The following is a 23656-nucleotide window of genomic DNA, read 5'->3' as shown; positions in this document are numbered from 1 at the left end:
TTGGAACATCCCTTCTCTTCCAGGGGCACACAGTCTCATAAATACAGGCCCGTTGTAAGTATAGACCTGTTTTCAGTACAAAACATGTAAACAAAAAGCAAAGAGTAGCTTACTTTGCTGTTTCTCTGGCTCTCCCAGGAGCAGGACTGGGCCTCCTGAGGAGCAATCCCTCTCTGGAAAGGGTGGTCCCCCAGGCAGGTCTGGCACAGCGGAGGCTCCAGCTCTGAATCCCCTGCAGGTAAATTCATCACAGTGGACCCCGGGTATTTGAGGCTGGCGTGTGGATGTTTTTCAGCGTTGACCATTGGGCTCTTAATCCACCTTCGTACCTGCCAACACAGAAGCAGATTATGGACTCTCTTTGCTTTACAGCAGTTGGGATGGCACAGTAGGGTTTCCAGCGAGGACAGCAGCACGGACTGGGGAAAATAGTAAATTATGAGGATCAGGACCAATTTTCTGCAGGAAAAAGCACCAGGCAAAGTCAGGGTGAACACACACATCATCATATCCAGGCTCTATGCAGAGAATTTTTTGCTGCTTTGTACAAGACTGCCATAAGTTTATCTACAAAATAAAGGCTTTATAAATATATTGAAATACACAGTAGACTGCTAAGAAGAGAGCAATGACTACCCAAAACAAGTACTCCCAGCCTAAACAGCTCAATTTCCCCATGAGAAAAAGCAGACTGGTTTTACGGGAATAGAATGGTAAGACTTGCTTTCTACAGTCCATCCTTTCAACAGCAATATCTCCTGTATCAACTCTGACTTCGTAAACTACCTCAGCCGATTCTGTGCCTCCTACCACTCTATTAAAGAGTCAGTTTCTCTTGCTGACCTGCCCCAGATTTTTACCCTGCCTCCTCTAACCTACCTACTGCTCATCTCTGCAGCTTCCCAGCTAGGACCCAGTGCACCACGGTAGGAAGGACACTGGTTATGAGCATAATACACTGTGCTGGCAGGGCACGGTGTCAGCCTTGTGCACCTTGTTTGCTCTTCCTTTCACTTCTGTGACTGCCTCTTTTCTGCCGTGTGAATCAAAAGCATTGGATTTTCTGAGAAGTTAAGTGAGGAGTGAGACCTTTCTGAGTTATTTTACACTGTGAAAGCAAAAAGACCACTATGTGAGCTGTGGTATGTTTGCACTGTGTCTGATCAGAACTCTGTCATTTGAATGCAAAGGATGGATAGCAATGTCTCGGGACATACTCTCCCAGCCTGGAGGGGGAAGGCTGAGACAGCCAGGGCTGACAGCCAACTGTCCACCAATTGACAGGATGCAATCTCTTTGCTCTGTGATCTTGGTGTCCCTGGCCTCAGCGTCTCCATTCTTCATTAGGAGGTAATATTTGCCATTAGAGCATGTTTTACATCAGGACAAAAAAAACAACAAACATTTTATGTTACATTAGTCATGAGCAGGATGGCAAATGCTTGATTAACAGTGGAAGTCCATATCACAGCAACTGGTAACCAGGATCACACAGGATAAACAAACAAAATGAGACATCTCTAACTAACCTTCTGCTGGTGACTCCTCTGTGAGCAAAGTGCCGGCTGAGCTGACCTGCCGGAAATCTCAAGATTAGGAAAATTTCTCTTTTCTCTCTATGGAAACCAAGCAAACAGATTTCTTTCTGTGGGCAAATGAACCACTTTCCCCATTTACATTTTTCTAGTGTCAGTTCGTGTGGATAATATTACCCTCTACTTCCATGCTCTGGAGCATCCTTACAAAATATCCAGACTGTTTAGCTTCAGGTTGATGGGTTGAAGCTGTAGAGGGGAGGGATTATTTTTTTCAGAGTTTATTTCAACAAATATATATTGAAACTGATATTTTAAATCAGGCAGATTTTTAAAAATTTTTTTGCCAAGCATAATTGATTCTATGATTGTTAAGCACATCATTAAATATATTATTCTCCCCAAATAAATACGAGGTTGGTTATGTGTCTTGATCTAATTTCAGATTTTGGTGTGCTGAAAATAATAATTATATTCATGGTAAAAAAAAAAAAAAGCTTGATTTCCCAGTATAGTTTTATTACAGGAAACATTCAATATATTTAATGTGATTCTGAGAGAAGAAAATGTCTGTTGAATTCGTACTTTTTGAGTTATACCTAGTGATCAGTTAAGTGTTTTCTGAGTGGGTTCTGCCTTTCTTCCTTGACATCCTGCAACTTCAGACATTTCACTGTGGGTGCACACAGTGTGCAGAAATGTGCATGTGTAAAGAACCAAACCAACAGCAGAAAGGACTGGGGCTGAAATGAGCTGCAGGTTCAGTTTTCCTTAAAAATTCAGGAAACATAGGCCAGTCTTATGCTTGAGACTTCTAAATTGCATGTGGAATTCACATGTAAATGTGGATTTAAGGTTTCATTAAGACCCTGTAATATTTGGTTTTGTGATATCAAATTCATTACATTTGCAGTGATACAGTTAAACAATCACTTCAATGGTAACTTCACCTGTTTTTTCACTGCCTTGTGTTTCCATTTACATATCTCTAGCCTGAACGTGTATGAAGAAGCATTCAAAATATGACCTGGGTACCTCTCATACACTAGAATCTGTTTGTATTGAATGATCTTGTAGCTGTAACTTTTAATGGCAATGAAATAGACATTCTGCAGTATAATGACCATAAATTAAAAATTAACCACAGGTGCTTTAATGATGAGGGAAAGTAACACAGAGTGCATTTTATGAAGCTGCACTCACCAGAGTATAGATGGCATTTCTCTCTCTAGCATCAGCAAGTGGTTCCTGACTTCATGCTGAATTCTAAAGAGTTTTTCCTTATTTATTATTTATTCCAAACTGACTCCTGATTTTAAGTCAGGTACACATCTTTTTTTATAGATTACTTTTTGCTGTTTAAAAATGTTGGGCTAAACTGAAGTTTTTACATGATAGGTCCATAATATTTATACATTTTAGCCTGTACTGAGAGATGAAAAATAAGCATGATCATGAACACTTCTCTGGTCATATTGTTGTTCTGTTGAATGCAGAGTTTTGGGGAAACTAAGGTGAAAAAATTCAGGAGCATCCAGCTTCGAGATTGAATGAAGCAGCAGGATGTTTTTATAATGGTTGGAAAAAGTTCAAATAGGTTAGCACACCAACAAATGCACTGTCAGAGGAGAGCTTTAAAAGTAGTTTTTCTTCATTAGATGGGACAAAGTCCAGGTTCATGTACATCCAGCCACGTCTGCTCAGTCCAGGACACCTTGCTGACTCAGCAAGACACACATAGCATTTCAATAAACTTAACTGAGTCACTCTGAAAAGTAATATACAATCAACAAACGCCAATAGGAGCCCAGGGCCCGCATGGCTAAGCCCAGGGAAGTTGTTTTCCTCTTGTCTGAAGCCTTTGCCCCTGAGTGAGGCGCCGAGCCCTTGGTGCCTGTCCACGCGCCCAGACCTGCCTGGCAGCCGCCCGCGGGGAGCCACGCTAGGCTGGGCTGGGCTGGGCTGGGCTGGGCTGGGCTGGGCTGGGCTGCAGCCAAGGAGCTGTGCCAAGGCCTGGCATGTCAGGCTGCTTCTGGGGCTTGCCTACATGGAAGGGCTAAAGTCCACTCTGCAGTCACTCACACGCGGCGTGGATGCTGAATGCGTGAAGGGACAAACACGTCCAGCCCTTGTGTGGACAGCTTGGTGCGGAATTCCAGCGGGTTTCATTCGTTCTGCAGCCATTTGTGCCATTTATCTGTTAAAATTTCAGGTTTTATTCTGAATTGAGAGGTTCAGGAGGACTTTAATGTCATTCAACTCCTCTAATTTCACTTCTTCAGCTAATTCAGAACAATGCCCCTCAGTATCCCTTTGCAGACAAACCCTATATTTTCATTTTGAAATTCATAGTTAACACAGAGTAAGATGCACAGACAAGTGTAGGAAATGCACTGACTTTCAACATATATCCATGTCCAAAAGCATTGAAAATACTGATTTGAAAGTAAGAATTGGCAGCAACTGCATAGCAGCAATGTCAAGATCAGACTTTGGAAGAAAACCAATTTCCCTGGCCATTGCTATGCAGGTCTTGGGTTTCTATTGATGCTTCTAGATTATATATTACTTTTCAGAGGGCCTCAGTTAAGTTTATTGAAATGTTATGTATATATATTAGTCACTGAATTTTAAGTCTACACTATAGGCTTTTGTCTAGCTTTAACCTTAATAGACTTCAAAGATTTTTTTTGAGGTTTTAATATTTACATTTCCATTAGACAAGTGCCTTAGATCTATAGCTTTGTTTGACTTGGGCTATCTTAAATGTCACTAAAGGATTCAAAGTGCAAAAAGTTCATTTCTTTTGAATTCACTTCCACTAAAAAAAACTCCTACACTGAATTGCACAAAAATAAAAATAATTTTAAAGAAATTTCTCTGATTTGACAAATTAAGATTAACAAGTGGCAGATGACAGTTTGCTCCTTAGGGCATTATATGATCATAGAATCATGGAATGATTTGAGTTGGAAGAGACCTTAAAGATCATCTAGCTCCAATCTCCCTGCTGTGAGCAGGTACACCTTCTGTAAGACCAGGTTACTCCAGGCCCCATCCAGCCTGACCTTGAGCACTTCCAGGGATGGGACATTCATAACTTATCTGGGCAATCTGTTCCAGAGCCTCACCACTGTCATACTGAAAATTTTCTTGTTAATACCTAATTTAAACCTCTTTCTGTTTGAATTCACTCCTTCTCCTGTCACTACATGCCCTTGCAAAAAGTCTCTCTTTAGACTTCCTGTAGGGTCTCTTCAGGTACTTGAAGGTGATGTAAGGTCTCCCCAGAGCTCAAATACCAATGTGCTAGGTGCATAATTCTTCATGGCACTGTAAGGAGTATTTTATTATTCAAATACATTATTTTTGTTATTCTTATTATGATATACAGTACCAGTAAATAAACTGGAGCCTACTCCTAATTACAGGAAGCAATCCTCTTCTAAACTTTCTCTGACGACTTCAGTACTTTTGTTTTGAGGTTGTCAAAGCAAATATCAACTTTTCCAAAATCAAAAATTTCACATGTTTAAGTCAAATGATATTTTTACTTTCTTTTTATTGCTATTTATTATTGAGATAGAACAAATTATTTGGAACAAACGCAGTCAACGTCACACTCACAGACTTTCATGACTGGGAATAAATACTTCTCCACCCTCTCACATTTTGGAATTTTTTTCTATTGGTGGTTTTGTTGAACCACCAAAGGAACTCCGGAACTAGGCAAAGTTGTTTGGTATTTCTGGCATTTCTTACAATGACAACAAACAAAATTGATGAAAATTTTCCCTGTTCTTTCAAGAAAAAGTGAGTTCAAAGAAGTGTTGTGCACCCTTCTAATATGTCGACATGTTTCACTGATCCCAAATTAAATTGAAATGCAACTGTTGCTAGAGAACAGCTCTAAATACCTTTTTCCCAAGCATGGCCTGTAGCATTGCTGAAAGGTGCATAAGTATTTTTTTGAAGGCTTGTTATTTTCTGAACCTTGTTTGCTCAAGTTTCTTTGTTTGCTTTACTTTCTAAAAATATGATATCCAACAGTGATAATCTCTGACTTGAAAACTGCCAGATGTGATTAAATGAGATTTGCCAAGTTCCAGGGTTTTTTCACTCCTGGTTTTCCCTGTTATGTAATAGCAAAGAGATAAAGCTTTTAATTTCATATGGCTCAGTTGTCAATGGCATCAGCCGACTCAGCACATTTTACACTTTAATTGGTTATCCATAAACCAGTCCCCATCACTGCAATCATGAGCAATATTTTCTGTGAGAGAAACACCAGCCTGGTCGCTGGGGCTGCTACCAATGCAGATGTGGCTCTTGCTCAGAGGAAAAAAAATGCTGGTGGCACCAGTGACCATCCTGGAGCATCCTCCCTCTCTCTGGAGACTCTGAAAACCTGGTGCTTCTCAGGACAAGACAAGCTTCTTTTCTGGCTTCACAGCTGAGCACTTGACCTTCAAAACTGATGAATACACATGAGAAGAAAAAGCAGGTTATGCAGGGACATAATGTCTCACAGGATTAGGCCCTTTGTGGATGTGACAGTCACTTCACTGCACTAAGCCCCAGTGTCTGATATAGACCATGGGTTTTAGTAGAATTTGACAATAGGATGGGAAGATACATATCCTGGAGTAATATTTGTGTGAAAGAAAAAAGCCGTAAGTTTGTAGACAAATTTGATAGGCCATTAGATGTTTAAAATTGCAGACATTTGCTGAGGACTGAGCTGTAAACTGAATGATGGAATGGCTTGAGGGAAACTGGAAAAAACTGCTTGGAGGTCCACTATTATCAGGTAGCTCTCAATGAAACATCACACCCATCAACACAATAGTATCAAATGTAATCTGACAGCCTGTCCAACCATGTGCTCTGTACAGCAGCATTTTCTCCCTCTAAAACTTTGGACAAGAGGTTTTTTCCCATATTTTTTTGTGGGAAATTGGAATAAATCACTCTGTGCCCTTGAACTTTTCTATACTTAAGTCCATTCTTCATGAAAATTTGTTTGCATCAGTTATGGGTTATTTTGGCTCTTAGTCAGCTCCTTTACATGTTGAATTTCAAAGTCTCTGGATATTCTTTTCTCTACCGGCCAATACTCTGATCTAGGTCAGTGTATGCGCCTGTGTTTGAGTTCTGCCTCCTTGTGATATCAAATGCACATTTCTCCTTCTCCAGTTGCTGTTCATCCGATCCCTTCTTTCCTTTTCCTGACGTTATCTAATTTCACCTTGGACAAGGATTTGAATTTTCATCCATTATGTAAACCCGAAGTGGACACGGAGCTCTTGGAATCATCTCCCCTGCAGTCTTGAGGACGACTGTCAGGAAACCTATTTAAATTACAATTAGGGAGATTAGGGAATGAAAAGCTCCATTGTTCAAACTGTATACAGTCATCTACTTAAGTGGAAAGTGGTAAACGAGAGGCAGGCTGATTAATGCCCCGACTGAGATCAAGCACTACTCTCTAGCTGACTCTGACATTTAATTTGTCATGTCCCATGGGAAATGCGGCACAGCAAAAGAATCAGTTTGTCAAATCACCTCGAGCTATTTTTTTTCCCTGCGGATCCCTGAAACACATCACTTTGTTGATTAATAATCACATTCTATTTTAAAAGGGAAAGTGAAGGGCAACTCGCTGCATAGTCATCGTTTGCTGCTTTCCCTGCAAAGCCGAGAAGCTGCTGGCTGAAAAAGCAGACGGAGGCCGAATAGCAGAGCATTGTTCTGTCCGAGCCTGGATATCCATGGCCTGGATTCATGGGGAGCTCAGTCCTCCAGCTGTGCCAGGAGAAGATTACCCGCATGTGAGGGGGACCTGGGGAAGGATAAGTTGGCCGCAGCTCGGGGTGGAGAAGCACAGGGAATTACAACGATGTTCACAGGAGCCCCAGCACACTTTGGTATTGCAGGGAATGAGTATACAGCATCTGGCAGAAATCAGATCTATCTAAGGGAAGGCACAGCAAATTTTTCAGTACTTGTTGTTGCCATCACTTGCAATGTCAACACATCAAGTAAATAAGGCAGATTTTTTTGATCTTAAGTGTGAATGACATGTCTCCAGGCCACAGAAGAAAGTCAGCAAAGGCAAGATTCTTAAAAATATGTGTCAACATGTGACTGCATTCAGGCACTAATCCCAAAAGTTGATGGGTACCAAAATGACTCAAGGAATTTGGAATCCTCTAAATATGAGTTTAAGTATTTCTGCTGAACAAGTTGTAAATCATGTAAGTCAAAGCATGAGGAGCAGCAGAAAATTTAGGCACACCAGTATTGTAAATAACTAGTATTAATGGGCACACAGCAAACTGCCTGGTTGATTTCCCTGTTCCAGTAAATGGGAAAGCTCTTGCCAGCTCCAGTAAAGGAGAAGAAAGTTTGTAAAACCAACATCTCACATTAATAGCTAAATTAACTTTTGCTATACCCTCACACTGATTTTTTGTAATGTGGCACCAAAAAATTCTAAACAACTGAATAGGCACCACTTAGGATTTTCCTCTCTTACATCCTTCCATGTTGTCCTTGAAAACAATTGTTAGTGTCATGGGATTCTTTTCTCTGTGAATAAATAAATAACTGATGTGTTGGAATCAGGTAAGAGCTCTTGGATCAATTGCAAGCACTGATGGCACTTGTTACTACATGAGATGAAACAATAGATTCATTGTCTGTTCTGGTGTATAAACACCCTCTGCGTATTATGTCAAAGAGGAAAACAAAACAAAATGGGTTTTATTGTGTATGTGCAAGTGTAATCTTTCCAGGCTACCAAGTTAAAAGTGCTTTTCATCTAGATGAAATAAAAACAACATGAACAATACAACCCAAAATCCTGTCCAAATAGTCCGAGGCTGCTTGCTGGTACCTTCTCCTCTCTATTCTCTGTTTTTTGTGAGCAAAGCCAATTGTCAGTAAACCTAGTCAACGTTTATTTTGACTCCTGCTCTGATAAACACCACATCCCACATCTCTTAGTCAAAGCCTCAAATCAGTCTGCAGGGTGCTGTGAGCATCTGATCCAGGCACAGGAGCCAGGGAATGCATGCTTGGTTGTGAATGGGAAGCAAAGGTAGGTGAATGAAAAAATTCCAGGCAAAACAAAGATACCTCAGTGTACTTTTTCTCCATCTCAGTCTCCTGATGCTGCTGTTATTTTGAATCCTTCAGTAATCTGGGCTGAAATAGCCCAGCATTATAAAGTTTAACTGCAGTGCAAGAATAATGACTGCAGTGGCAGAACACTATGGATGACTGGTTACAGCACCAAATCCCATTCAATAGTCATCCTTAACTATTCAAAACCTTCATACTGTCAGAGCAGGGAAGCATATTTTGTGCAGCCTGAAATTAATAACTTCCATATTTAAAATTTGAGCCTAACACTGCACTTCTCTAATCTCCTTTTGATTTGGCAGAAGGTGACCCTTCTAATTTGTTATATAACTTTGCACAGCATCCTAATTTTTTGTCAATCTTTAAAGCAACCAGGACCACTAGACAAGCTGATTTAGGATGCCTAAATCAGGTTCTTCTGGCCCTGTGAGACAGACATGCCAAAACATTCACAGAGCTGTGAGACACACCATATACCCTAGAAAGCTGCAGTACTCTCAGAGGGGCTCCCGGTGAAAGAGAACAGTGATTTTTTACAGATCAGCTCCTTTGCCAGGCAAGGCTGGGCTGGGACCTGGCAGCAGGGACTTCAGCAGCCTGTGCAGGCCCATGTGAAGTGTGGCATGGCAGTGCCATGGGGGAGGCTGCCACAGCCTTGGTCACTTGAGCACTCTGGGGTGGTCCTGTCATCCATCAGTCTGGGTAACACAGACAAGGCAAATGTCTTTGCTTTCCTGTTCCAAGCCAAAGAGACATTGAATAACAGAATCATAGGACAGGTTTGGGCTGGAAAGAATCTTAAAGATCCTCTAGTTCTCAGCCCTCTGCCATGGCCAGGGACACCTTCTACTTGACTAAGTTGCTTAAAGTCCCATGCAATGTGTTTGCTCTAAGGCATCTCTTTCAAGAAAATATCCACCATTTCTTTTCCTAGCTTTTTCTAGTGACCAAGTTTCCTTTTCTAAGAAAAGTGCTTGAGAAGAAATTCTGCATCTCTCAAATTAGCCATTTTTAAATGGCATCCCAGCTGGGATACAGTTTGCAAAACACCAATAAATTTGCATCAGGATCTCAAAGATTATTTTATTCTGAACCATACAAGAACTTATGACTTAAAACACCATCATCAGCAGGGATTTAAGCTAGGAGGAGGATTTATAGTTCAAGTGTTTTGACAAATTAATTCATTGCCAAATGTGACCAATTCTTATAAGATCATTCACTGATTTTCATCACTGATTTTTTTCCCCATTAGGATGATAAAATGAACTTATGGAAAGCAGACCACTTGATACATACTCTGTCACTGTAGGAGAACATATGGTCCTGAATAATTTGAAAATAAAACATACATCGCTGTCTAGCAATTGCACAGACTGAAAGTAAACCTCCTTGATACAAGAGACTCTTTTGAGGTTAAAATTTGCTGGTTAATGATGCAAAATTTCCAGTGCCTGATATTCTTTAGAGATATGTAATGAAATCTTAGCTCAGGCCATCTGAAAGGTAGACCAAATGTTTATAGTATTTCCTGCTCCAAAAGCTAGAAGCAACATTTATTTATAATCCCATGAGGAGGAAACTATTATTTTCTCGTTACATTTCAATCTACCCTAAAATCTGTTTGAATTTTACTAAACTTCCCATCACTCTGTGGTGACTAGATGCCTCCTCCTTTTGAGAAATAGGTCTCACGAGTCATCCTTGGAGAGGGGGAAGTGACTCAATGCTTCAAAAACAAAATAGCAAACACAAGATGAACTAACAAATCTGAAACCCCATCCCATAGCAATTTCATCACCGATAAAACTGCAGCTGTTTCAATTTGTGAAACTAAGCAATTTCTCCTGCACCTGTCAAACCTGCCTGGCATTTCAATAAATTGTTCCATGTGTTGTTTTTGCTCTTGCTTTAAAATAGCTTGAGAAATATGGTTTTTAAAAGGGCTAAGTAAAGACAAAAAGTACAGTTAATCAGAGTAAAGCCACATTTTCAAACTGCCAGTCAAAACCAGTCATTCATATGTATTAAAGAAATAAGTGTTCTTAAATGAAAAACATAGTAACAGATGCAAACCAGACACACTCAAGTAGTATGAAACAAGGGAGGCTTTCTTTCTGCCATTTACATTATTTCCTTTCTTAGCTTAGTATTTTTCCAGAGGCACACTCACACACACAAGAAATGTATTACCCAGCACTTTTATTCCTTGTGGTCTTCACTTTATTTACAAGATGACGGCAATGAAGAGCTTTGTTGTAGAAACACGAGCTAAAGTGTAAGTCACCAATGCTGACTTACCAGCTTGTGGGTTGGAGTCTCCTACATGTGTAGGCTGTTGGTTTTGGGAGGGCTGTGACTGAGGCAGCTTGTTTTGAGTCTCTTATTCCATATGCTTGGTTATGTGTGGATTTTCTTTTGCTTAACTCTTGCAAACAAAAAATAAATATTCTGAAGTCATTTCAGGCGAAAGCTACGGAAAGCTAACACATTTTTCCTCTGAGAATGCCAAGGTTTTTTGAGGGTTCAATGCCAAACAGGTTAAACAATAATTATGACATCAGAGAAAATGTTAAAAATACCCTGCAGGTAGGATAATTTGCATGGTTTCAATTTGGTGTGCAAAACCTTTTACAGGACTCCTAGTCACCAATATAAATTTCTGTGTCAGAGAATAAGTAAAATGAAGAAAGCAAACAGAAATTGAAGAAGGCAAGTAGAAGGAGAAAATACCTGAGACAGATAGGTTCTTAAAGGGACTGAATAGTTTTCCTAGTAATGTGACCATCAAATAAGGGAAGTCAGATGATGGTCTAGCACTGTGGACTTGGCCAGTAACTTCTTCATTAAAGACAACATTTGGAAAAGCAGCAAATGCACCAATCTCAGCTCCTTTCCATCCCTGCAAATCATTTCTCTCACTGGCAGAGTGCCTGGGCATGTGGCACACCTGCTTTTGATTCACCTGCTAGGGCAAATGAACCAATTTTTAGGTGGTCTACCTACACTGGAGAAACCCCGTGTGGTTGTCTGGATCCCATATAAACACACAGATGTGCCAAGATATTTGGGTGCAGAAGTTGCTGGAGTTTTCCAAGGGTCACACAAGCTCTCCAAGAGCTTCATAAAGCACACTGCTAGGCTGAACTCTCTAGCAGCTGCAGTGGAGAAGCAGCAATCTCTCCCTTCAGCTGTGTATGGGCCTATTCAGTATGCAGGCTACTGTATGGGAAAGGTCCAGGCTGGTAAGCCCTTGGAGAGAAAAAAAGGAGAGGTATGATGAACAGAAGAAATTTGGTGAAAAGAATACGATTTATTTATATATTTAACTTCTGGAGGACTGCCAGTCTGCTTGAAGTGCACAGAAAGAGAATCTCATCTGGCTTGTCTCATATCTAATTACAGCCTTTTCAGGCTTAGTATATACGGAATAATTGGGGAATGGAATGAACAATCTCAGAGTAGCTCTGACCTTTTTTCCCTCCAACATTTCTTAATTAATCTTAAATAGAGAAGGAAATAATTTATTTAGTCCAAGCATGATATCCCAGAGCAGTCACCTTTGCTCTCTTATCACTGTACAAAAACAAAAAAAAATTGCAGCACAAAAGAAAATACGTAAAAAAAAGGAACTTTTGAAGCTGAAATGAAACCTCTTCCTCTCACAGGGAGCTGGTGGAAAGTGCATGCATGGACACCATAGGCTTAAGAAAGAACGGACACTAATGAATGCTTCTTTCTGACAGACTGGGCGAATCAAACCTCACAATCTCCTTATCAAAAACATTCATCTCCCATCTCCACCACATGCATTGTAATTCCTGATATTATGCACTGGGGACACGTTGTCAAACTGAAATGCAGGAGCTAAAAGTGAAGTGTCAGGGTCAAGATAATGAAGAGAGACTCTACATTCCCTCCTGATGTCTGTGCTGCTTCTTGCCTCTCCACCTCTCTAAAGATCTTGGTAGTGTTAAAGATACCTCTGGGTGATGGCTGCATCTTTAGGATGCCCATCTACAGAGCTGCTAAGCATTAAGCAGCATCTATGTTCATCTTTTTTTCAGAGTTCAAGACCATCCCTGACTAGTAGTCCTAAATAAAAAGTCTTGGTTATTAATTAACTTTGTCTACCAGTTTCTGAGATGAACAAGGAATCAGTCTGAAGTCAGTGATATTGCTGTATAAAGGGACAGGGTGTCCATGGAGCAGGAGAGAAGATGACATGGAGCCAAGATGCAAACACAAATGGAGGCATAGCAGCTGTGGTTTTAATCACACCTCCAGTCTGTTGGCATAAAAAGAAAAGGTCACACTACTGAGCCAAAGGTTGCATTGGTTTGTACATCATAGGCTGTCCTCCTACAACATTACCTTCCATTATCTTCTCTTCACATGAGCTTTCTTGTAGTTATTCTTTGTACTGCAGCCTAGCAGTCAGAAAGGTTTTACACAGAGATTCCCACAGTCACTTTGTTCCCATAGCATGGAGGTTTAGTCCAACACTCCAACCAGAAAAGTAATGCTACAATGGCTGTCCTTTCAGGCAGCCCTCCTCTGAGTTGGCCCTTAAGGAATGTGGGATCCAAAGTTTTGCATGAATCAGAGTGTGTCAAACCATGTCAATGTGCTTCAAAATGTCATTAATGTTAAAGCAAGAAATAAATTATCATTATTCAAATTCCAACCTAGTTACAGTTTAGGCCATTAAAGCTTAATAGTCTTTCATTAGAATAATGCAGAGATCTTTTCAGAAAACAAAAGATACTGAAAGAGATGTATATTTTTTTCACCAATCTTAATTAATTAGCATAGAAAGAATTCCAAGCCATTTAATGGACCTATTCTTGCGTAAATTTTTGCAATACATCTAAATTTGTATTGTTGACCTGCAGTTCAAGCATTTTTCTTAACAATCTTCTTCACTTATTTCTGCAACACACTTGAAAACTTTTAACAGCCCCAGTAAAAAGCATACATATGAACTGACTGAAGCAAGACAAATATCTAATAAAAACAGAGCACAAAATAAAATAAAAGATATCTTTCCCATCTGTAAGTACAAAAGTCCCCAACTCTTCCCCAATCAGTCATATAAAAATAATTTTGATGACAACAGTAACCAGTGATTTTGACTGTCTTATTGGAGTCTGTGAAGTCTGAACTGAGATTTGAACTTGAACTATTTAGGTGCTGTCAGTGTCCTTTTCTCTACCCTGAAGAGCTTGCAATCTAGACAGTTGGCCAAAGGATGCATTTTAAGATAGTTGAGGTAGATTCCCAGGGTCAAATATTACACAGGAGTCTGAGTTGCAATGAGTTTTGTTTTCCTGCGTACTCTTTTAGCACCCAGTACTTCTGCAAGGTAGCACCTTAAAAATACTTTCTGAAAAGGTCCCAGCCTACAGGGATGCTGAAAGAGTGCTGATGTGGGTAGGTGCAAATTGAGCCTTTCCTGAATGGGAACCCCAGGGTCATGTTCCATCCCCATATCACATCTGTAGTCAAGCTGGCAGTGGGGCAATGGATGCAGGGTTCTCCTTCCTCCTTTAGAACATTGAGTGTTTTCAGAAAAGTCCTGATATGTGCTGCCTGACTGAAAGGGATTTTTACCATGTGTAGTCCTCTGGATCTTTTCAGAAGACAACTGAACCCCCATGGCATGGTTTGCACAGTGTACAGATATATGTGGCCCTGAAGAGCACAAGCAGAAAGGTTGTTGGCATCTGAAAAAGCAGCCCCTTCACTACTGAGCTGCAGCATGGGACTGCACACACAGCTCCTTCACTGGAGCTGGGACATTAAATGGTTTTCTGCTGCTGGTGGTGCACACCAAACCAATGTCTGTGCACACCTACAGCAAAAAGAGGCTGTGCACAGCTCACCATCTGTGCTCCTGATGTCATGCAGAATTTGGTTATTGGGGTTTTCTTGTGGGAGACACAAAAGCAGTGAATAAGCAGTGGATTATGGAGCACAGCAGGCTCCAGTCTCAGTTTCTCACCTCTTCAGCCATTTTCTGATGTGCCACAGTATGGGAACAGGCTTGGTCACGCTGGAAGACACTTATAACACAAACATGCCCCTTGGCACTCTTGACTTTGCAGGGCAGGCAGAATCTCAATTTGTGATGCCTTTTCCTTTTGCAATTTTTTAATGAGCTGAGTAGACTGGAAATAATAGATTTTCACTTTAGCACAGTATCTAGCATCTTCTGATGCCACTGGCGTGTCAGCAAGACTGCATTAAACACTTCTGACCACTTGAAAAAAAATTATTTTGGTGCTGCTGTTGTTAAGCTGCTTAAAATGCCTGCATAAATTTCAGCCACACAAACCCCAGCAGATGTTTGCTGCTGCTCTTTCAAGAAAATAAATTTTTATTTTAGTGGTGGAAACTTAGAGTAAGGACCAGGAAAGAAATAATAACTTTTGTCCTGTATATGAATTTGTCTAACTGACTGAGTTACCTATTTTCTCTTTGTGCACTTATCTGTGAAATGGGTATGATTATTCTACCTTGTAAGGATATTTTGAGTCTTGGTTAATTGCTTGTGAGCGGATCTGGAAATCTGGTCTCAGTGCAGTCTTCAATAAACAGTAAGATTTATTGCTTTTGGAGCTATTGTTTTCTTACTCCCTATATTTAATCATGCTGCTATAAAATCGACTGCTGTAAATAACAACCACTAGCAATTATTTTGTGATAAGGTGCTATTTAGAAAAAAAAACATTCTGTGTCATTGATTTGATTTTGCAACTGTTTCATGGGTTTAGGTCTTGGTTGGTTTTCCACTTCTTTAGCATCTCCATTTACACGTTTTTCTGCAGAGATGGTTTCTGTCCTCCTGTTTTCTTCTTCTTTACATCAACCAATTTGTTAGACAGATATAAGCTTTCCCCTTGCTTTCAATTCTGATTCCTTTCTCTATGGACACAACCTTTGACCTCCTCTAAGCTTGTAACCCTCATCAAAGCCATGTTTTTAATTAGCAGATAGGGTAACATATACACAGAGTTGCTCCAAACTCTTAGTCCTTCCCAGGCCCTGCAGATCAAATTTATCAATCTCCCCATTTGGCAGAGGAATCACATTGATTTTTCAGTTGTCAGACACAGCTGTCTGCTTTCTTAGTATCTCAGTTTGCATCACCAGTTACCACACAGCTAAGGGTGTCCAAGCCCTCTGTGCTGTTTTTCTTGCTGACATTTTCGTGCATGACAATGATTTTCAGACAATTTGGATGTTTAGACTAAGGGTAAATGATACTGAGTCTGCTGAGCTGAGTTATGATAGCAGTGACAACATCGTGTCCAGGGTAGAATTGCTCTAAGAATTTGACTCCAGACTCTGTGGCATTTAAAACATTGTTGATATGCACTTGGCAGAAGACTGGGAGATCTCACAGCTGGCCCTTCCCCAAACAGAAGTCATGCTCAGCTCTGAAGGCATGTAATGAAGGCAGACCAAAGCACTCTTTGGACTCAAGCAATATCTAATCTGATCTTGAAAGGAATGAGCCAGAGCAGGCTCTCAAAGGAACCTCCCCCCATTGCTATTTGATTTTAGTGGTGGTGGATAATGAGGACCTGAAAGTGGTAAAAGAGCTGAGAGTCTGTTTGGAAAAATCCAGTCAGAATCTGAAATTTAAAAAAAAAAATGTCCGTTTCTCAGAAAGAGTGAGATGAGATAAAAAGTAAATCTTTAGATTAATTCTGTGCTCTGAGTTTTCCTGGAGGACACTGATGTACAGCATAGAAGAAAAAAAACTTACGGGACTATGTGAATAGAAACAAAACATCACATCTGAAGGGAGAGCAAATTTTAAAGAGTTCAGTAGAAAATGAGATAACAGGCAACATGCATTTACCAGTATGCCAAACTTGCCTGGTGTCTTTGCTGAAGCAAATGTGGATAATCTAATCCATATGGTCTTTGGTAACTCAGTAACACAGTGATAACACAGGGGAAATAGGTTAAAATGGAGAATAAGAATAGTCTTACAAATATAATCATGAGATAAAGGAAGAAGTTAAAAGTGTATTGCCAAGAAGAACGCTACTCCTGGAGATGGGTTTGATACAGAGCCTAGGCTTGTGCTCAGAAAAATTGCCAGTGACACACAGACCTGCTTAGCAAAAGAGGACTAGAGTGGGATGAGAAGAGTGGGATGGAGGTTAGAAGTGTGTAGCAGACTCCTTGAGAAAGAACTTTGAAAGAGGACTATATAGATGCTTTGGTAATCCCAAAGAGATGTCTTGGCCAGCAAATATGACAGCTGCCTCTGTCTGCTAGAGTTACTGGGCAATGGAAAGTCTACCCTAAAGGAAGTGTCTAAAGGAAGTTGTCTTCTTTAGCCTAGACAAATAGAGCTGAAAGAAGAAATTACTGTTCTCTATAAATACTGCAGTGGTTGTATATATGAGGGAAGGGCAAGTCCTGTATAAGTTATTGCTTTGTGTTAGTAAAAGAGCAAATGGGAATAAATTGGTCATGTGTAAAACTAGGCTGAAAATGAAAGGAGGATTTCTAAATTTATAAGCAGAGTGATTTTTTCCAAAACTGGAAGAGAACTGGGCAGCTTCAAGCATTAGCTTGACAAATTTGTGGTAGAAATTACAAGAGGTGTTTAGGAAAAAAGAATAAGCTTAAGCTTAAGGAGTATGGATGTGCTTTCTAGTATTACATTTTTTATTAAAGAGAAAGGAAGAGGTTAGAGGAAGGAGAAAGGAATAAGAAATAAGAAGACTTTTCTCTCTCTTGATCTTTTTTCTTTCTTTCCTTTTCTCTCATTCTGCTGTCCTTCCTCTATTCTTCCCTATTTCTTTTTTCCTTTTATTCATTTTATTCCAAGATATTATACTTTAGTTTTAACAACACTTTCATATTTTAATTTTAAACAAGGGACTCACAGGCACTTTCTCATCTAGATGTTGGCAGTTTTGTCCCATAAATATTTTCCTGAGTGCTAGCTGAAAAACAAAATATTAGCACTGATCCCAACCCAAAGCTTATCTTGGTTTAATGGGAAGACAGAACAAAATAACATCTTTTTATAGAAAGCCAGTACTGGGGCCTTATGCTGTTTCTCACCCATTCCCATATTTCATCCTATGTGTTTACTTACTAGGCTTTTTCAGGAAATAGTTGATAGAAGATGAGAAAATTATTGGTCAGCTCAATGGCCAGCTGTAGCAGGTTTGAAGCCTGATAGAGATAGAAGGCCACCTTCATCTCAGCTACCTTAAAGCCCCATGGTAGCTGCGGTCTGCAATGCTCAGGTTATGCACTCGTGAAGGCATTTGGGGTTGTGGTGGGCAAGGCTGAGTGCTGCTTACAGCTTTGGTTGATGCTAAGGAGAGCCACGGATGTTCAGCACCTCTTTACACAGAACAAGTGATATGGGAAAAAAAATATCTCTGCTGCAAGTCTCTGACTTAGTTGCAGTCAGCCAGGATCCTTGTCTCTGGAAAGCAGCTTTAAAATGTATGTACTTTTGTGACATTGGCCCAAGCAGACAGGAGAAGCAGCAGTGTAATCAGTCATCCCATACAAAGCTGAGATTTTCTCACTGTGCAGATATCTTGTCTCTCATTTTCTTCTAGGTAAGCTCCCAATTATCCTAAGTAAAAGGTAATTCCAGTTCTGAAATGAATTTCTAGACTTGTAAAAGTGGCAGAGCAGAGAGCAGTACCCCCACAGCACAATCTACCAGAGGGACCATAATCTGTAGGAACTCAGCTGGAAGTGCTGCATTCAAGGGCTTTCTGTATAATTACTGGAGTCCTAAAAATGGTATTCAGGTAATTCTGCAGTCCCCTTAGCCATGTATTGCCTTGAGCTCTAATGCAGCCTGAGCTGTCATCTTCGTGCATGGTGCATGATGAGTTAGTCTCTTCAAGCTTGTATATGGAGAAAGCTGCTGGTATGTAGTGCCATAAAATATCTACCTAGAAAGGAGAAGGACATGGCTTCCACAAACTGCTTGTTTGAAAAAACTGCATAGAAACAAAAGTTGCTATTTTCTCTTCATTCTTGTGCGTTCACTTTGGCTTGACCTAAATTGCTAATTAATGTAAATTTTCTCAGTGAAAAAGGATTATGGATATTCTTTCCCTTATCAGGTTTCAGACTAGCAAATCCTTAATCCCTGCAATAAACTTCTTCTCTAAGACTTGCCCAGTTTCTTTTTTTTTTTTTTTTTCCTTTTATGGAAGACAGCTATTTCTTTTCCCATTTATCAGTCACTTATCTTTTTCACATTCTGAATAAATTTGTGTTTGGTCTTGCTCCAGACATAAGAGGATAATGAATTTCCATATTCACTGAGGTTACCATATCATGAATACAGTATTTAAGTGACAGGGACAGTTCATCATCACTCATCCTTGTTGAACCATGTTGGTTTGTGTTGTGATATATGATATGGCATGTTATTTTGATATGAAGGAGGTCATATGTTGTAAAATATTATCCAAAATCTCTATAAGGTAGGCCAGTGCAACAGAAGAGGTAGTGCAAATACTACAAACACACACTTGCCAAAAAAACGTCTGGCAGGGATGGCAATAGGTAAAAATGAAAGGCCTCTCTGCCCTGGGATATGCTGTTGGCTGAAGAGGAATAGCATATTTGTAGGTTTTTACCACATTCAAAGATCTTTTGAATTGGTAGCATCTTGTTGTGTGGGCAATCCTGCACAGCTCTGAAGGATGAAACATATAAACCTCTCACCACAGAGGGATGTGACTTTTGCCAATTAACAAACCATTTTTATTTAACTTTGGGAAAGTCAATCTGTTGCTAGTATACGAGAAAGGGATTTCCCAGCCATTTACAGCCAAAGCTGATTAATGGGCTATTTATATTGGTATCCAGTAGGCAATGTCAGTGGATGGGGAAAAGGATGGTAGCGAAAATGAAGATATTTGTGTGTTATCAAATGACAAGATCTTTTATCCTCCCAGCCTCATCAGGAGGTAATCCTTTTATGCCACGACTCAATATTATTTGAACAATGGTGTTTATAATTTATCTTCATCAGATTAACTTCAGATTTCCCCCTTGTACCTACATATGACCCATCTTCTTCTCTCCCCTCCTCTTTTTAGATTTGTGCCATCTTTAATCTTTAAACCCAATATTTAACTATTAAAACTTCTGATTCTAAGCACAATTACTTGTTATACCTCTTGCAACGAAAAAAGACAGGCATTGTAAATCCATTGCTTTTCTTCCAAGCTGCACCAATTTGAAGTGGATGAAGTCCCTATTTTGTTGTTCCAACTCTGCCAGAAGTGAGTGCTACAGGCTATTCTGCAAAACAAACAGTTTCTATTTCCACTTTTATTTTAATGAAGTGTGCTGCCCTTTAATTTCAGCCTTTCCTTCCTGTTCTCTGACCTCTGGACATGATTAGCTTGTACCCTGAATCATCTGACACAGCAGGCAACATCCCAGAGGGTCAGTACTTTGTCATCAGAGAATAAGCCAGGCTTAAAAAAAATTTGTTCCTCAAATTCAAGTCAATGTTTGAATGCACTTTCAGCCTAGTCTAAATCCACAGACCTCTGCCAGTCCTTTCTGCACTGTTGGACACAGCAACAAACAGGATCGCAATTTAATGAAAGCATAAGGCTCAATGGGAAATGACAACAATGAAGATACATCTAGCACCTTCTTCCAAAACAATCTGAATTGAAAAAATAGCAGCATTTCCCAAAATTTAATGTGTTTTACTCTACACTGATTTGGATTTTCTAGAATTAGGCTTCGAAAGCACCTCTACTAGAAATGTGTGATTTTGAGGAGACAGACACAGTGATTTCAAACTGGAGAGATCAGAGCCCCATCCCTTGTTTCATCATAGACCCTGCTGGTGTGATCTGGGAGAAGCCTGCGCAGTACTCAGACAGCAAATCCCCTCCGGGTTTCAGGCATCTGTCAGTAAAGAGGGATAGCAATACCTCACCCAGCAGCCAGGACTGCCAGGCTCTGCAGTGCAAGTCCTGCCTCTCACTCTGGATGGAGGATGCATCCACTGGGTTGCTGGTGATGGAGCACTGTGCTGTGGGGATGCAAACTGTCAAACAACTCTACCACACACTACACTCAGACCAAGAAACCTCACAAGTATGATTCTGTACATGCAGGATTCTGGTGGTTGTTCAGCCAGAGTGTCCAGATCACTGGCAGGGGACCAAAACAACTCTTGCACCATCTCTCCCTGTTCTCCCAGTAGTTAACATGTGACACATCACCAGTCCAGCAAATGCAAGATATATTTCTGGGAGGCAGCAACACGTTATGAACATGTAGCTTTTTTTGTTTGTGTGTTTCAAACACTGACATTGGACAATGGGGATTTTCTGCGAGGAAGGTAAGAGGGGTAAGAGAAACATCAGTGAATGCATATATCTATTAACAGAAAAGTATAGGGAGAGAATTCCCTTCTTTGTGTCTCTAAACTGGTTTTACTGGTTTCATCTGTCTTCATCACAAGAGCAAAAAGGCAACATCCGTTAAAAAGAAAATCTTTAGAAACCAAAGACAGCTATTTTTCCTGATCCACTGTCCAGGACTGTAGCAGTATGCCAGTTTCTTCAATTATGACTACAATTAACAATCTCTTTCAACTGAAAATTCACTGATTATCAGTGTAGCTCTGAAAAAACCCCCACGAATAACATTTTTCCCTTCTAGAACAAAATTAGGTAAAGGTTTCCTGTAGTAACTTCTCAGAAGCTCTAAACAGAGATAGAAGACAGTTCCCAATACAGGAACCTTATAAAGGAATTGCAAGCCAGTTATTTTCCTCTTTAAAAATACAATTATATTAAAACCTTCAAGCAGTGAAAAAAAACCAAAAAACAGATAAACCCTGCTGGTAAGCTGAGTATCAGGCATACATGTGCCAATAGTAATCTACTTAGATGAGAAGCATGTTGGGATGAGAACCATTTTCATAGGCTGAATTTACGTGCTGTTTGAGTTATCAGACTGAGGCTTCTACAAACAACCTTGGAAACAACAATTGTTGGCTAACACTGCACTTTTTTCCTCTGAGTGACCCAACGAATATTTTCCACATCTGCCCTTAAATATGGCATCTTGGTGCCCGAAAGGGTTTGACCCCAGCTTCCAAATTAGTTACTGGCGTAGGCTTCATTTTCTTTTTCTGAAGGGTTAAATGGACTGACCATATTCTTGGCATAATGAAGAGAGAGAGAATGAATGGGGATGAATGAATGAATGAACTAATGAGTGAATGGAGCAGCTTATCTGTTGTTACTCCAGTCTGTTTAAAGAGAGGGTTGTCGTTTTAATCACTCAGGAAATCCTTTCCATAGTGCAGTCCCGGCTAACAATCTCTTTCTGATGCTTTGCTTCTCCTGTCTGGGTCCACCCAGACTTACTCAGAATACCTGTCCTGCTGCCACATGGAAATGACTTTGTTGCTCAAGTTAAATAGTGTGCAGTGTTCTCAGAATAAAAGAAAGGACTTAACTAAAGTGAGAAGATAGAGTTACACTTGCATTTCCTCGTGGAAATCATCAAATAAAATGCATAGCAAATATTTTCTAAATAATGATATATCTAAGTTAAAGAATATAAAAGAAAATCAAATTCAGGTGTAGCTCAGTGTTACTCTTTTCTCCTGCATTAATTATGATTATAGGCAAAATACAAGCTGTGAAGTATTCTCCTGAGCTCACAAATGCTTCTTTGTTCTCTTTTTTTCCCCTACTTTGTGAGATGATGAACGGATGTGGGTAATGCCACACTTCAGAAAAGTAAATGGAAGGTGTGGAGGGAGTCATAACCCTAGATGGATGTGGAGGAGCGAGTCAGAGACAAGCTGCAACATCCCTGCACTCTGCTTTGGAGTGCATTATCCCAGCCTGAATAGCTGCCTGTATTGCGTCAAGCCCTGGGGTCAGCTGTGACAGAGATACACATTCCACAGCAGACAGTGCTGATGTAATGCCTTTCGAGCCCCCAGCCTCGTCCCCCTTGCCCAGCTCCTCTTCACCTACACTGCTATTGCCCTTGGTATTCAGTAGAACTGCCCATGCCATGGACTCCGTAAAGTAGGAGACCAATGTAAAGCACTTTCCTTCTTCAATGACTTTCTCTCTGCTCTGGCTAAGTAAGAAATGCAGCAATAATAAAAGGGGAAAAAAAGAAAGAAAGAAAGAAAGAATTAAAGGAAAATCTTACCCTCTTTTTAAAAAACTGAAAGGCTGAGCACTTCTTGACTGGAAATCCATTCATGTCTTTGTTGACCATTTTCCACAGTGAAGGGTACACAGTGATAGATCCAGTGTGCCAGTGTGGCACTCGCTTAGTGCATCTGTTTTCCTCTGTATCCTCGCAGCTAATGAAGACAGAGCAGGGCAGGAGGCTCACCGGCAGGCTCAGGCAGCTGTCCTTTACACATTCATCCTGCTGCACCAGCTACTGCAGCAGCGGCAGCAGCAGCAGCCTTTTCCAGCTTTCAGATGCAGCTCTCTATTAGCTTCTTCAAAACATCCCCTAAACACATATACTCCTGTAAAATCCTGTGACAGCTCTCAGATCACAGGCAGCAGACCTTAGGCTAAGTGGGTCTCACATAAACCCAGGTCCATCCATCATCCCGTGAGAGTTACTGGTACCACATGCTGTATGAGAGCAGAGGATACCGCGCTCAATTTGCTATTCTCCTTCTTCAGGTGGTGTGATTCACTGCTGTTTAAGATGAGAGCTGGTTTTGATTGTGCAAATTTCAGTGGGAGCTGCAGTTCAGCAACAGCAGAGAGAGAGAGAGAGAGAGAGAGAGAGAGAGAGGGAGGGAGGGAGGGAGGGAGGGGAAGGGGGAGGAAGGAGAGAGAGAGAGATGCACAGGCAGAGCAACCGAACACAAATAACCATACAAAGGATAGTAGAAAGGCTCAGGGAAAGAAGTGCTGAAAGGTAATATCTTTCCCTTGGGA

General features: G+C 40.4%; 1 protein-coding gene across 1 annotated transcript in view; it reads right to left on the bottom strand.

Annotated features, from left to right (window-relative positions):
• SGK1 (serum/glucocorticoid regulated kinase 1) overlaps positions 1–23455 on the bottom strand; it is a 70801-nt gene extending 47346 nt beyond the window's left edge. The window contains exons 1-2 of the mRNA XM_088161758.1: positions 22902–23455; positions 114–329 (exon numbers count right to left, since the gene is read on the bottom strand). Coding sequence (XP_088017884.1) covers positions 114–329; positions 22902–22970 — 285 coding nt within the window. The 5' untranslated portion in view covers positions 22971–23455. The remainder of the gene's footprint in view (positions 1–113; positions 330–22901) is intronic.
• Positions 23456–23656: the final 201 nt, after the last annotated feature.

The sequence above is a fragment of the Sturnus vulgaris genome, chromosome 3, assembly GCF_052056855.1.
Source record: "Sturnus vulgaris isolate bStuVul1 chromosome 3, bStuVul1.hap1, whole genome shotgun sequence".
Lineage (NCBI taxonomy): Eukaryota > Metazoa > Chordata > Aves > Passeriformes > Sturnidae > Sturnus > Sturnus vulgaris.
This window is presented reverse-complemented; position numbering and strand designations above follow the sequence as displayed.